This window comes from Somniosus microcephalus, chromosome 11 (genome assembly GCF_052327205.1).
Source record: "Somniosus microcephalus isolate GS21.2 chromosome 11, FLI_Smic_1.0, whole genome shotgun sequence".
Classification (NCBI taxonomy): Eukaryota; Metazoa; Chordata; class Chondrichthyes; order Squaliformes; family Somniosidae; genus Somniosus; species Somniosus microcephalus.
This window is the reverse complement of record NC_140997.1, coordinates 38,443,615-38,458,839: the sequence shown is the minus strand read 5'-3', so window position 1 is coordinate 38,458,839 and position 15,225 is coordinate 38,443,615. Positions and strand designations below refer to the sequence as shown.

At 40.3% G+C, this 15,225-nt stretch overlaps 1 protein-coding gene across 6 annotated transcripts in view; it reads right to left on the bottom strand.

Moving 5' to 3' along the window:
• Window positions 1–15,225, bottom strand: part of tsc2 (TSC complex subunit 2) — an 85,213-nt gene that overhangs the window by 55,317 nt on the left and 14,671 nt on the right. For 5 of the 6 annotated variants that reach the window (XM_086000502.1, XM_086000506.1, XM_086000503.1 and 2 more), the window contains exons 5-14: window positions 13,892–14,036; window positions 12,476–12,593; window positions 11,592–11,640; window positions 5,834–5,959; window positions 4,840–4,913; window positions 4,512–4,638; window positions 3,353–3,496; window positions 1,967–2,104; window positions 1,437–1,540; window positions 492–573 (exon numbers count right to left, since the gene is read on the bottom strand). In XM_086000502.1, coding sequence (XP_085856628.1) covers window positions 492–573; window positions 1,437–1,540; window positions 1,967–2,104; window positions 3,353–3,496; window positions 4,512–4,638; window positions 4,840–4,913; window positions 5,834–5,959; window positions 11,592–11,640; window positions 12,476–12,593; window positions 13,892–14,036 — 1,107 coding nt within the window. The remainder of the gene's footprint in view (window positions 1–491; window positions 574–1,436; window positions 1,541–1,966; window positions 2,105–3,352; window positions 3,497–4,511; window positions 4,639–4,839; window positions 4,914–5,833; window positions 5,960–11,591; window positions 11,641–12,475; window positions 12,594–13,891; window positions 14,037–15,225) is intronic. The other variant, XM_086000505.1, reaches the window with a different exon arrangement.

The following is a 15,225-nucleotide window of genomic DNA, read 5'->3' as shown; positions in this document are numbered from 1 at the left end:
TAAAGGACAGCACTTGCCTTGAATTAACAAGCACCACTTCAATATTTTTCCTTTTTCACAAACATTCCTCTAGAAAATATAAAATTTAAACTCAATTTACAACATTCATCGCTCATGAAGTTCCCCTCTCTCAAATTTAATGATATTATGGCTAATTAAAGCAATGCATACACTTCATTGCAAAACATTTTTACAGTGATCATTGGGCAAGGGGACAACCCACTCCCAGGAACCCAGTGAGGCAATAAGAGGTACAGGTGTACAGCCTGGATTATTTTCAAGCACTTAGCCCATTGTAGGGAAGTTCTTGGCCTCCACTCACAACTGCTAATGGTAACAGATCTCCCAAAATTGGGATTTTAAAAGCAAAGTTCAGCCGTGTCAACCTACGCCCTACCGCTTTGTGGCACACCACGGTGTGGCTTTAAAAACACTGCCACACAAAACTTGCTACCCGACTTTAACATTTACCCTTCAGTCTTTGCACTTACTTCGTACAGCTGCCGATTAATGCTCAAAACAAATGACAAGACATCAAGAGTTTTCTTGCGGATGGTGCTACGATTCTCATTCCTGCAGGTATAGGAAGACATTGGACCAAGAATATGCTTGGTATGCTTAAGCATCTCTCAAACAAATTTGCATTTATATAGCTCTATTAATGTAGACAATAAACACCCCAAGGCACATCAGAGGTGCAAGGGGAAAAACATCTAAACAGAAGTTAACCGCACGCCAATACAGAACATTGAGACAGTACCTCATAGAAACATAGAAGATAGGAGCAGGAGTAGGCCATTCGGCCCTTCGAGCCTGCTCCGCCATTCAATGAGATCATGGCTGATCATCCAAATTCAGTACCCTGTCCCTGCCTTCTCCCCATATCCCTTTAGCCTTAAGAAATATATCCAACTCTTTCTTGAATATATTTTAATGAACTGGCCTCCACCGCCCTCTGTGGCAGAGAATTCCACAGGTTCACCACTCTCTGGGTGAAGAAATTCCTCCTCATTTCAGTCCTAAATGGCTTACCCCTTATCCTTAGACTATGACCCCTGGTTCTGGACTCCCCGGCCATCAGAAACATCCTTCCTGCATCTAGTCTGTCCAGGCCTGACAGAATTTTATGGGTTTCAATGAGATCCCCTCTCAATCTTCTAAACTCCAGTGAGTATAAACCCAATCGACACAATCTCTCCTCATAAGTCATTCCTGCCATCCCAGGTATCAGTCTGGTGAATCTTCACTGCACTCCTTCCAAGATGCATTACAATAGTGAAAGGTTGCATCCTAAGCATTAACCTGTCTTTCTATCTTCGATGCCGTACATTTTCAGCATTTTCCCCAGTGAAAATAAAATAGTCCCGTGAAAATTATGTCTAGATAAGTACAAGAACTGTGCAAGGCTAGTGAAGTTAATGAATGTAGCTTTCTACCTGAAGAACTTCTCCATTAGCTTCTGCAGATTCTGAATCCAGCAGTGTTTGGCAGGGTGAATAGACTGAGCCCGATAGGACACAAGTGTAAGGACCGAGACCTCCTTAAATATCAAGCCAAAAATATACAAAATGGTTAATACGTGCTCATACCAACACTTCAAGAAAAATAAATCAGTAATTCTAGTAACAACTACTTTTTAAAAACACCCAAGCCCAGACCTTGCACAATTACAACTATTTAGTACAGTGCAAAATAGCCACAGCTATCCATCTGCAGGCACCTGGACCTTAGAACCTACAATGGATTCTCAGCTTGGTTCGGCCATTCATTTCAGTACAATGTTTCAAATCATTTTGCACATGCTTACCCCTACAGTAACATAGCTACAAATGTACACAGATATACCTGATTTGCAACTGTTTCAATACCCAAAACGCAGAAAGCGCTGGATTTTTTAGCTCAACATCCTTCACCTTGATAAACCATAATTTCACCGATAAAGATTAAAGCAATTTCAGAATCTTACCGGTCTTTTATCGGAACACTTTTCAATCAGCATGAATAATCGCTCCTGAGGACCATGATAGTCATTCTGTTCATACAGCTCCTCTACAGTGGTTAGCAGCTCATGTACAATAATTGACAGCTCATGACTACCCAGTGTCTAAAATAAAATTAGGACAAATTAAAGGGGATATCTAACCAACATTAAGATACAAAACTCACAGGCAAGTTATTTGAATGCACTCCAAAAAGTGAGGTATTCGCAACAAGGCTTTTCACAAAAGCACCTGGATTCACTGTCAATGTCAAGGAAATTGCCATTACCAGTCAGCGAGACTGGAGGAATGCAATCTCCAAATCAGTCAACATAGGAAATGGATGTTTTTTAAAAATATATATTAATTCTCAGGATGTGGGCACCCATCCCTAGTTTCCCCAGAGGTGGTAGTGATGGTTTGCTAGTCCACCTCAGAGGACTGTTAAGAATCAACCACATTGGTATGGGACTCGAGTCACATATTGGCCAAACCAAGTAATGATGGCAAGTTTCCTTCCCAAAAGGACGTTAGCAAACCTGTTGGCTTTTTGGTCACTTTTTAAAATTGATGCCAGCTTTTTTTAGTTCCATATTTTTCCTTTTAAACTGAATTCAAATTCTCAAACTGCCATGGTGGGATTTGAACTCACCGTCACTGCATTATTAGTCCAGGCCAGTAACCGACATTACACTACAGTGTCCGTGCTTAAGGAAATTACACCACACACAAAATGAAGAGGATATAAACTGTAGAATGCTTGGGTTTTATGATTTCCACTATGAGCATCAGCAAAGGAACCAGAGGGGAGTTGAGGAGAATTTAAAAAAATCAAACACAGCGAGTTATGATGATCTGGAATGCACTCTTGAAAGAGTGGTGGAAGCATATTCAATTGCAACTTTCAAAAGGGAATTGAATATATACTTGAAAAGGAAAAAAAATGCCGGGCTGTGGGGAAAGAGCGGGGGAGTGGGTCCAACTGGATAGCTCTTTCAAAGAGCTGGCACAGGCACGATGGGCCAAATGGCCTCCTTCAATGCTGCAAGATTCTAAATAAATCGGAAGATATCACAACCTCACTAAGTGGGGCTTCAAATCCACTTTGCCCTTTGGCATCGCAAGTACGTCAGAATTTCATTGCGTCTTACTGCACCCTGGCTGATAGATTAGAAACCTTTCCAGAGTGGATATAATTGAACACTGCATGCAGCTGGCAGCCACTAACTGCTTTCACCAAAGTCAACGCCACTTGTCTGAAGTGAAAAATATTCCCTTTCACAGAATTTTATTTGCATTCAATGCAACAAAGTGGATAGGAGAGTGGGAAACTCAAAGCCCAGCTTAGAAGACAAACTTTAAAATTCACTCACCTGGATTTGCTGAAGTAACCTCTCAATAATATCCAAAAGTTGCTCCCAAGTAACTACTTGCAGTTCTTTTCCATACTTTTTGATCAATCTAGTGATAGACAGGACAATTTCGTAGGACACTACTGCATTGGCACTTGTCATAGCCTGAAAGAAATAACCAGTTGCACAGTGTGTCAATTGATTTTTTTTTTAAAAATATAACTTCCACTTGAGTTGATTGTCCAATATTGACCCAGTTAAGAGTGCCTAATATGACCCAAGATACTGAGTCTCCAGTATTAACTGTGTCTCCAGTATTAACTGTTAGTTACCGACTGCCCAATACTGACAGAGCATCCAACACTGACCGAGTTACTGAGCTTCCAGTGTGTCTAATATTGACAGTTATTGCATGTCTAATGCTAATTGAGTTACTGAGTGTTCAATTTTGTCAGAATCACTTAACAGCTCCCAATACTGACTAGCTTAGTATGTCTAATATCGACCAAATTATGGAGTGTCTAATATGAACGAAGTTACTGAGTGCTCAATAAATGACCAGAAGTTAGAGTGTCCAATACTGATTGTAAATTTGTGCCCAACATTAACAGTTACTAAGTTTTGACTGGATTACTTGTCCAATATTGATTTAGTGTCGAATATTGACAGTTACTGAGTACTACGTGTCCAATATTGACTGGCTGAAAGAGTGCTAAATATTGATCATGAATTACTGAATGTTTAATATTGAGCGAGTTCGAATGTCCAGTATGGACCAAGTTACTGCGTACGGTCACATTTGGACAAGTAAAAGAAAATCAAATGAGTGTCTCTTTAAGCAGAAATGTTGTGAACAATCAGATGTATTTCAGGAGACAGAACTGTGTGGCAAGGCGGCAATTAGGTAGAACAAATCTTTGACAAAGAAATAAGCTTGTTGGTTTAAAGGCCTTTCCTTATTCCCAATGGTGCTTATATTCTTACACTTGGAAGCCAAACTAAATATGCAGCCCTATAATAATGTTGCTTTCATAGTTATCAGAATGGCTTTACACTAAACCTCAAGGAAATGAAGTCTGCAGTATAAACAAATAGCCCCTGCCAAAAAGAAAAAGCGTAAATACAAAGTCCTGGTTTAGAACCATAAACTACTCCTGGTTAAAAGATTACCCAGTTTTACCTTATAAAAAGAGGGTAAAACAGATGTTGGGGTACTCTTCAGGGTAAAGAGACGATGTGCACCCCAGAGAGCCATTCCAACAAAGAATACTGCACCTCTCAACAAAGCCGCATCATCCGTATGCACTCTAACATCAGGATAACAAAGTTAAATACAACAGGATCAAAATTATTGCTTGCAGGAAGTTTGTTTTAAGAAAAGCAAAATTGCACGCAAATATTTTACCATATATAAACAAATCAAAGCTTAATAAAAATTGCAAATTACTGAACTAGTTAAAACTATTTTTTTTAAATAAAAAAGGCAGAGAATGAAAATATAGCCATACTTATCCTCCATAATGCGACACATTGTATAAATTGCACTGTGCCCCAGGTGAGTTCCCAAGACTTTGCGCATCAGCTGGAAAAGGAAAATCCTGTTAAGTCTTTAGTTCAGGGTCAAGGTCCTTGCAATGAGACGTAGATTACATTGGGCTGCTGAGACCAAACAAATACGTCAATGACTATCAATACTTACTCAAAGATTTCATCCACCCATTATTTCTCTTCTTAAAATATTTGTATTTACAGGGACCCAGTCTCCATATAACCCTCGCTACCAACCTTTTATTTACACAATAGTATAGGCATGACATCAGACAAGAGAATTCCCTTGTGAGACGCATTTGATATTCAACAGTGGTGTCAGTGGGGACAAGCAGCTAAGAAAATCAGATTTCCACCCAGTACAATAACTCTCACCCCAACTCCCACCTCCACTGAAGCCATGATCGATCACTGAAGCAGAGCTGCAAAATGGGACACCACACATTCTGTAAATAGGATGAATTTGGGCAAACAAGCAAGCCAATCTGATCGACAGGTAGGTGCTTATCTATAAAGTCACCTGCTGCTTTAAAGAAGAAAATATCCTCCAATACTACAGGCTAGAAGTTCTGTTGCAGTCACCATAAGCACAAACCACTGCACAGCCCAAGGTTGCTAAAAGATTTATTAAATTCCTCCACTTTTTAAAAATAGCCATGGATAATTCTGAAATAGGGATAATTAATAAGCCTTTTTTTGGCTTATTTCACTGCTGTTGTCTAGTTTCCTCCAATAAGATATTTAAATAGGTCAAAATTCTAAGTGCCTGCATTGGGTTCTTGCAATTACTTTTAAATAAAGAATTTTAAACTCGAGTTACATCACTCATACTTACCAAACACATACCGGCTGCAAAACTGGTTTCTGGACAAACTTCTAATTTTAAAAAAGTGATTCAAAATTTATATTTTCAAGATCCACACATTTGTGTTGTCACAAGTGTGCAAATCTTACCTTCCAACAGGACTCACAGAATTCCTTGACATTAACTGTGCGGCAGAGCGTAATGATAAACCCCGGGAGAGACTCAGAGGGCAGAGAGTTGTAGCAAACGACTGCATCAAGGACTTGAAGGGAGACCTGCAATGAGTAGAAAAGTTTTTCCTCTATTAAAAAAATGTTAGATCTCCATTTCAGATCATGACACACCTAAGCAGATCATTTTTCAGTTGCTTACACACACACACTAAAATGGAGTGGAGAAAAGAAATGAAGAGGAAAGCAAAAAGAAAAGTCGAGAATATTTCTTGCAAGGATAAAAGGGCTGTCACAATCACTACTCGGGCTCAACTTACACTTCCCAATACTTTCAAATCTGCTCGGACGATGCCACCTTCCATACTAGTGCTTCCGACGTGTCTTCCTTTTTCCTCAACCAAGGTTGACATGGCCCTCAACCGTGTCCGTTCTATTTCCCGCACTTCTGCTCTCATCGCTTCCCCTCCCTCCCAGAACCACGATAGGGCTCCCCTTGTCCTCATCTTTCACCCCACCAGCCTCCACATTCAACGGAACATCCTCCGCCATTTCTGCCACCTCCAGCGTGATCCCACCACCAAACACATCTTCCCCTTCAGCATTCCAAAGGGACCCTGGTCCACTCCTCAAATCACCCCCTCCCCATCCCACGGCATTTTCCTGTGCAAGCGTAGGAGGTGCAACACCTGCCCTTTTACCTCCTCCTTTCCTACTGTCCAGGACCCCAAACACTTCTTCCAGGTGAAACAGCGATTTACTTGTATTAATGCAATTTAGTATACTGTATTCGCTGCTCACGATGCGGTCTCCTCTACATTGGGGAGACTAAACGCAGATTGGGTGACCACTTTGTGGAACACCTCAGTTCAGTCCGTAAGCGTGACCCCGAGCTTCCGTTCGCCTGTCACTTTAATTCTCTGCTCCACTCCCACTCTGGCCTCTTACACTGTTGGAAGCTCAATGTAAGCTCGAGGAACAGCACCTCATCTTTCGATTAGGCACTTCTGGATTCAACACTGAATTCAACAATTTCAGACAATACGCTCTGCCCCCATTTTTTCCACATGGCAGCTGTTGATATTTCTGCCATTCCCATTTAACCTCTTCTAGACTCATCTTTAAAACTAGTAAGACATGGGGAGGGATCTACAAGAAATGAAACCAGCCTAAATATAAACAAAACAGGAAAGGAGAGCGTAGGAAAGAGTAAGGTAAGGGAGGACATTGATGGCCAGGGAATAAATAGAGTTATAGAACAGGAGTTTAAAAAGATGGTTAAAAATAAAGAGGAACTGCTATTAAAAATGAGTTAATCTGTCTGTACAGCAATGCAGTGTTTGTAATAAAAAACAGGGGAGCTGGAGGCAATCATGCGTTGCGAGGAACCAAACATAGTACAGATTACTGAGACATAGCTACAGAAAAATCAGGACTGGGAATTAAACATTGCAAGGTATAAAATACTTAGAAAAGATAGAGGGGGACAAGGGGAGTTACAGTAGCTGTACTTATTAGGGATAACAATGGCAGTAGAAAAAAGTGACGCAGCTATCAGCAAGACAGAAATAGAATCCATGTGGATAGAGATAAAAGAAAATAAAGGATTAATCACTCTTGTAGGGGTCATCTACAGACCACCTAATAGTGGAAGGGAGGTGGAGGAAAAAATATGCAGACAAATTAGGGAAATTAGTAAAAAACATAGAATCATCATCATGGGGGATTTCAACTACCCAGATATTATTTGGACAGTAGAGGTAGGTAAAGGGGATAAGGGAATTGCGATCCTACAATGTGTACAGGACTCCTTTCTAACCCGATATGTAAAAAGCCCAACAAGAAAGGAATTACTATTGGATCTAGTAATGGGGATTAAACCAGAGCATACAAGAGAAGTAGGGGAACATCTAAACAATAGTGACCATAATATAATATGCTTTAAGATAATAATTGAGAAAGACATAGGTATGACAAAGACCAGGGTAATAGATTGGAGAAAAGCTGATTTGGATGGGGCTGAGAACAGAACTTGGGAAAATAAAATGGACAACAGTATTGGCAAACAATGATGTAGAACAGCAATGGGAAACATTTAAAATGGTGTTCAACAGAGTCCAGGAAAAAATATATTCCACTAATAAACAAGAACAAGCTAAACACTAATGACACACTGTGGAGGAGAGGAATAAAGCTCTAAGGGAAAAATTGAGGGTAAGGAAAGAGGCATACATTAAGTACATGGACAGCAGAGGAAGAGCATGATAAGGGAGAATATGAAGGGATTGAGAGAGGTCAAAAAAAAATTAGGACGGCAAAGAGGAACTACAAAATTAAATAAATAATCAAGGAACATAAAACAAATTAGTAAAATATTTTACAGGCACAAATAAAAAAAGTCAGTATGGAACTAGGGCAACTAAGGGATGGAGAGGATAATACCACAGGCAGCAAGAGAGAAGGCAGAGATATTAAATAATTATTTTGCTTCAGTATTTACCAGGGAGGTAGAACAGGTAGAGATGACATCAGATAGAGATTAGTAATGAGTTAACTGCATTTAAAATAAAACAAGGAGATATACTAAATAAACAAATGAAACTCAGGATAAAACCCCTGGTCCAGACGGATTACATCCGCACATTTTAAAAGAATCTAGGGAAGAAATAGCAGAGGCATCACTACACATATTTAGCAATTCGTTAGGAAAAGGTGTAGTGCCAGAGGGCTGGCAGATAGCGAACATAATACCTATATTTAAGAAAGGAGATAGAACATGTCCAGGGAACTATAGACCAGTCAGCTTAACATCGGTGGTAGGAAAAATAATGGCATCCCTACTAAAAAAGGAGAAAATAGAACATCTAGAAACAAAAAAAAGTTAGCATGAATTTCAAAGGGGAAAAGTCTTGTTTGACCAACCTCAATTAATTTTTTTTTTATTTTTTTTAAAAAGAGGTAACAGAGTAGACAAGGGTAACGCAGATGTTACTTATCTAGATTTTCAAAAGGCCTTTGATAAGGTACTGCATAATAGACTAATGAATAAGGTCAGGGAATGCGAAGTCAGGAGACAAGTAGCAGAATGGAAGGCAGAGAGTAGGCAGAGAGTAGGGGTAAAGGGTACGATAGCAAAATACTGCAGATGCTGGAAATCCGAAGTAACAGGAAAAACTCAGCAGGCCAGGCAACATCTGTGGAGAGAGAAACAGAGTCAACGTTTCGGGTCGAAACCCTTCTACAGAACTGTAGACCAGTCAGCTTAACATCGGTGGTAGGAAAAAATGATGGAATCCCTACTAAAAAGGAGAAAAATAGAACATCTAGAAACAAAAAAAGTTAGCATGGATTTCGACCCGAAACATTGACTCTGTTTCTCTCTCCACGGATGTTGCCTGGCCTGCTGAGATTTGCCAGCGTTTTCTGTTATTAGGGGTAAAGGGCAGCTATTCACAGTGGCAGAAGGTGAGAAGTGGTGTTCCATAAGGATCAGTGCTGGAACTACTGTTGTTCATAATTTAGATTAACGATTTAGACCTTGGAATCAAAAACACAATTTCTACATTTGCAGACGACACCAAATTGGGGGGGGGGGGGAGGGATAGTCAATACTAAAGAGGACTGCAACAAATTACAAGACAACATTAATAAACTTGCAGAATGGCCATATAATCGGCAAATGAAATTCAACACAGATAAATGTGAGGTACTACATTTTGGTAAGAAAAAGAGAGGTCACATATTACTTGGAAAATAAGAATCTAACTGGGGTAGAGGAGCAAAGGGATCTCGGAGTACGAATCACAAAGTATCGACATAGGTTAACAAGGCCATAAAAAAGCAAACCAAGCACTAGGGTTTATTTCTAGAGGGATAGAATTGAAAAGTCATGAAGTTATGCTAGACTTGTATCGAACCTTGGTTAGACCACACTTGGAGTACTGGTTGAAGTTCTGGTCACCATATTATAAAAAGGATATAGGAGGCACTGGAGAGGGTGCAGAGAAGATTTACAAGGACAATATCAGAAATGCCAGGGTACACCTATCAGGAAAAGTTGAACAGGCAGAGTCTCTTTTCTCTTGACAAGATAAGGCTGAGGGGTGACCTAATAGAGGTCTTTAAAATTATGAAAGGTTTTGATAGAGTAGGTACAGAGAGAACGTTTCCACTTATGGGGAAGAGCAAAACTAGAAGCCATCAATATAAGATTGTCACCAAATAATCAAATAAGGAATTCATTAGAAATTTCTTTACCCAGAGTGGTGAGAATGTAGAACTCACTACCACAGGGAGTGGTTAAAGCAAATAGTATAGATGCATTTAAGGGGCGGTTAGATAAGCATGAGGGAGAAGGGAAGAGAGAGTTATACTGATATGGTTAGATGAGGAAAGACGGGAGGAGGCTCGAGTGGAACATAAACACCAGCATAGAATGGTTGGGCTGTATATCCTATGTAATCTTTTGTTTCTTTACTTGCCCCATTACCATCTCCTTTTGCCTTGCATCATCCCTTTTGTCTTTTAATCTCTCCTGCATTCCATCCTATCACAGGCCTTCCCTTTTGTTCTTTCCTCCCCTGCACTTGCTTAACATCTGTTACGTCTCTAGCTTGTTCCAGTTCTGATGAAAGGTCATCGACCTGGAATGTTAACACTCTTTTTCTCCACAGATGCTGCCTGACCTGCCGAGTATTTCTAGCATTTTCTGTTTTTACTTTCAAACCATGCTTTGAGAGAACTCATCAAAAATAAAACAATCCAATCTTTGGAACAGGTACCTTGAGCAGATCTGTTTCAGTCTATGAAAGGCCAGGCAACCTGACCACCTTCCCAATACGATAGGAAATTCAATACACCTTGAAATTGCATTTACCACTTTTCAGCCAAGCTTGAAGTTAGAAGTTTCAGCAGTTGAGGCCATTGCAATATTTCTCACTGTTCTCTAGCCAATGGATTATCAAATGGATTGTGGACAGGGCAAGCATGATACAACCATACATCTTATAATATTGTAGCATATTTACTGAAAAACTCATGCATCACATGGAGATCTACAGTGGTGATCTCTAGTATAAACGAGAGATGAACAGTTGACCCTAATTGGACCAAACTGTAACCACCCCGCCCCCCCATCTCTTCATTCCTCTATAGAAGGAATCTTAACCCATGTTTAGGGCAAATGATCGTGACATAAATTTCCATACTGGTGTGTCTCTGCTGTAAAAGCATAGCAATTTTGCATTAAAAAGTTCCAGAGGCAGATGAACATCCTGGTTTCTGAACGATACAAAATCTTTACATTATACATTCTCACCTGGCAGCCTGTGTTTCAATATTCTACCAGCGAGATAAAAATATTTAGGCATGTACACAGGTCACATTTTTGTGTCACAAGCTGCCAACTACTCTAAATGCATCAGATTTCAGGAATATCAAGTTCACATTAACTCGAATCTTGCAGCACCTACATGAAGAAGCCACAGAAATGTAAATAGCTCACATAACGTCTTCGTTTAGAAGTCGATTCAATTGCCTAAAAAAAAACTTACACTGTACTACAGATTTTACATGAAAACAAACATTTATCCAGTTATTTCGAATTTTTTTTTTTTTTTTTTGCAGTGTTAAGGGCATCTTCTAAATAATTTAAAGCACACTGGAGAAAATTGACAAGTACCCCAAACCTCCATAGCAATATAAAGCTGTGCTTGCATGCTGAATATCAGACACTAACCTCTATATCTGTTGGCACAGTGGTCAGATTACAAAGAACACAGATCTTACTGAAAGAAAACAAAAATATATGAGTATACATTGCTACACAGGGGACTGTAGGTCACTATCACTGCAGATAGACAGAAACCACTCTGAACGGTAAAAGGAGCAAGTTAAACTGCACAATCACAAACCTTAGAAAGTCACATGAAAATTAAAATAAGGAAGTAGTTCAAAATTATTCCAACTGTTTGGCCAGTGTTTTTAGTATGAATTTATAACTTGCAAGAGAATTTTAGGGACAACCTACTTCTGCATTTTAAAAGGACGCACAATTCAGAATCAACGGTGGAAGAGTTAGTGCAACAGAATGCTCGTCAATGCAACAGACCAGAACTGCACAGAATATTTTCTCATGTGTTAATCAATAATAATAGACCTGTCACTGTACCAAAGTTCTCATAATAGACAACTGTGGCACCTAGCTCTAGTTACAGCACACACCAGGTTACAACAGGCCACCCAGCAGTGTCTAACTACAGCTTTAGACAGTAGCAACAAGCTACATTAATGGGGCTGCGATTAAGTTCCCCTCAAAAGTAAAATGGGACGAAGGATGGGATAGGGATCTAGTCTGGGATGGGGTGGGGAGGGAAAATGGAGCCAATATTTACTTTCAGTGGATGATCAATTGGCCTTTGTTAGAGCCTCAAAAACCAAGTCAGGCCTTTTAGTGCACAATAAAAATGCTGAGCTCCTACATCAGGCCACTGATAACTTTCTATCACAGCCTTTAGCTTTGTATGGTTGAGAGGATTTAAGCTATGATAAACAAGTCATACAGTTGTGACTGTCACCTACACTCTGCAACAGCAAATTTCATGAAACACCCTTCTCACTTACTGGACTATCTGAGCCACAATCAGATCCAGGTAGCAGCTGTTGAATTTGACCAGATTGACTAGTGCCTCCAGAAACTCCGCAGTGAGACCAATTTCCAACCACTTGAGGACAAAAGAGGCTATATAAAGCAAACACACAAGATTATCAAGTTTACACCAATAAAGCAACAGTCTCATTTTTAGAGAACAGGGAATTCGTTACCAATTAATAATAAATCTGCTCATTGGTATCCAAGTGTTAAACAGCCACTGTTTCACCTGGTTAAAAGTGGAAACTCAATCTGATACTACCAAGATATGGCACAGCATTGCAGGGCCCAGGGACAATGTATCTCATAGCAGGAGGATGCAGGTTTGTGCCCTGCACTCTCTCCATGGGGTTTTTACGATCTCAGCCTTGATTCAAGGGCAGGAACGCATCCACAAAGAAAGAGAAGTCGCCCTGCTTTGCTCTTGGCTCCCTTCATAGCAGTCGGTGTCAGACCAAGAGCAAAGGTCTGGCACCAGGTCACACACTCTCTTGGCTTGAGAGGCTACGTGGCACAGAAATACTCAATTTGGGGGCGGGGGGGGGGGGGGGGGGGTGGGGTGGTGGAGAGGAGAGAAATATCTTTAAAAGAAAGCATTACACCCAGAAACAAAAGATCCAAGTCTACAGGCTATTTTATAGCAAAGTGAATATTGACACCAGTGTGTCAGCCAATGAGTTGGGAGGCGAGGTGGGACTTACGGCAGGGCTCACAGCAAAGTCTATTTTACAGCAAACAGAGTCTCTACAAACTATAGTAAGCAGAACTCATGACCGAAACTATAGCAAAGTCTCCCGATAAAAGCAGGATTATTTCTCCAGCAAAATGCAGTGAGTGGAGGATAGATACATCATACAAATTATGCGCAGAAAATCAATCCCAGTCACTTACATCAGTGCAGCCTCCAGGCGTGATTGGCAAGGGAAATTAGCCAATCATCTCCATTCTAGCCAGGAATGACAGCGTCACTATATGCAGCCTTACAATAATTGCAATTACATACTACTCTGCATCTATAAATCTACTCTCTAGCTGTCTAGACAAAATAATTTTAGTACCTGTCACGTCAAAACAATATTTAAAGTGCTAAATAATTTTTTTTTAAAAGCTATGAAAAATTTTCCTTCTCTGCTGTAAAAAAAAATTTAACGGATGATTCACTTAAATGTGTGGCACCAGACATTTGGTAACACAAATGATGCTGCATTTTCTGGGGGAATAAAACACAAATTCTTCTCCCAAGTCTTAGTTATTTTAATGGCATTGATGCAGGCGGCAAAACCCAATAGTTCGGAGGTCTATTCTATGCTGACCTGATGAATACCATTAGCATCATGAACTCAAATCAAGATCTACAGCAATCTTCCTAAAACGCGCCACATACGTACACAAGTCTTCTTCCAAATAGGTGATGTCTTTTCCATTTTCCGTTAGTGCTTTGAACACCTCAAGTCTCTCAAGTAGGTCACCGTTCACTGGGTAATCCTTGATGACGTGAAAAAAGTGCGCGCGGATCGGCCCAAGCCTTTCCCCCTAGTTAAACAAGTGCAATGCATCAGTTTGTTAAATACTGGGGGGCCGGAGTCACAACACAACAATTTGCATTTATACAATGTCTTCAGCGTAATAAAACATCCCAAGGCACTTAAACCAGGAAACAACTGGCCATAATCATTCCAGGCTGCTGGAATACTCAATACATATTTTCCTTTCCAAGATATCCCTGTGATGAAGGGAGTTATATCACATTTGGATCAAAAGGAAGTTTCCACATTTTTCTAACTATTTGAGGAGTATTTTGCCCCCTGTAAATTCTGCTTACTGCAAAAGGTCAGTCTGACTGATTAACAAAAAGCAGCAGAAAACTCTCGGGGGCAAAATGTTTGTCTTCCAGACAGAAGAGATGTGCGTGCACAAAACCGACTTTGCTACAGATTAAAAACTGTAGCCATTGGAAATCAAATAAAAGCAGAAAATGCTAAATATACACAGCAAGTCAATCAGCACCTGAAATGAAAGATATAAAATGAAGCTTTTAGATACAAACCCTTCATGGAGAACTGAGGGATTTCTGACAAAGAGCCTATATCTGAAATGCAAGAACAACTTGTATTTATATAGTGCCTTTATTAATATAGTAAAACGTCCCAAGGTGCTTCACAGGAGAACATAGAAATAGGAGCAGGAGGCGGCCATTCGGCCCCTCGAGCCTACTCCGCCATTCAGTAAGATCATGGCTGATCTTCTACCTCAACTCCACTTTCCTGCACTATCCCCATAATATCCAAAAATCTATCGATCTCTCTTGAATATACTCAACGACTGAGCCTCCACAGCTCTATGGGGTAGAGAATTCCAAAGATTCACCACCTTCAGTGATAAATGGCTGACCCCTTATTCCGATACCGTGACCCCTGGTTCTAGACTCCCCAGCCAGGGGAAACATCCTCCCTGCATCTACCCTGTCAAGCCCTGCAAGGATTTTGTATGTTTCAATGAGATCACCTCTCACTCTTCTAAACTCTAGAGAATATAGGCCTAGTCTACTCAATCTCTCCTTATAGGACAATCCCCATCCCAGGAACCAGTCTGGTGAACCTTCGTTGCACTCCCTCTATGGCAAGTGTATCCTTCCTTAGGTAAGGAGACCAAAACTGTACACAATACTCCAGGTGTGGTCTCGCCAGGGCCCTATATAATTGCAGTAAGACATCTTTACTCT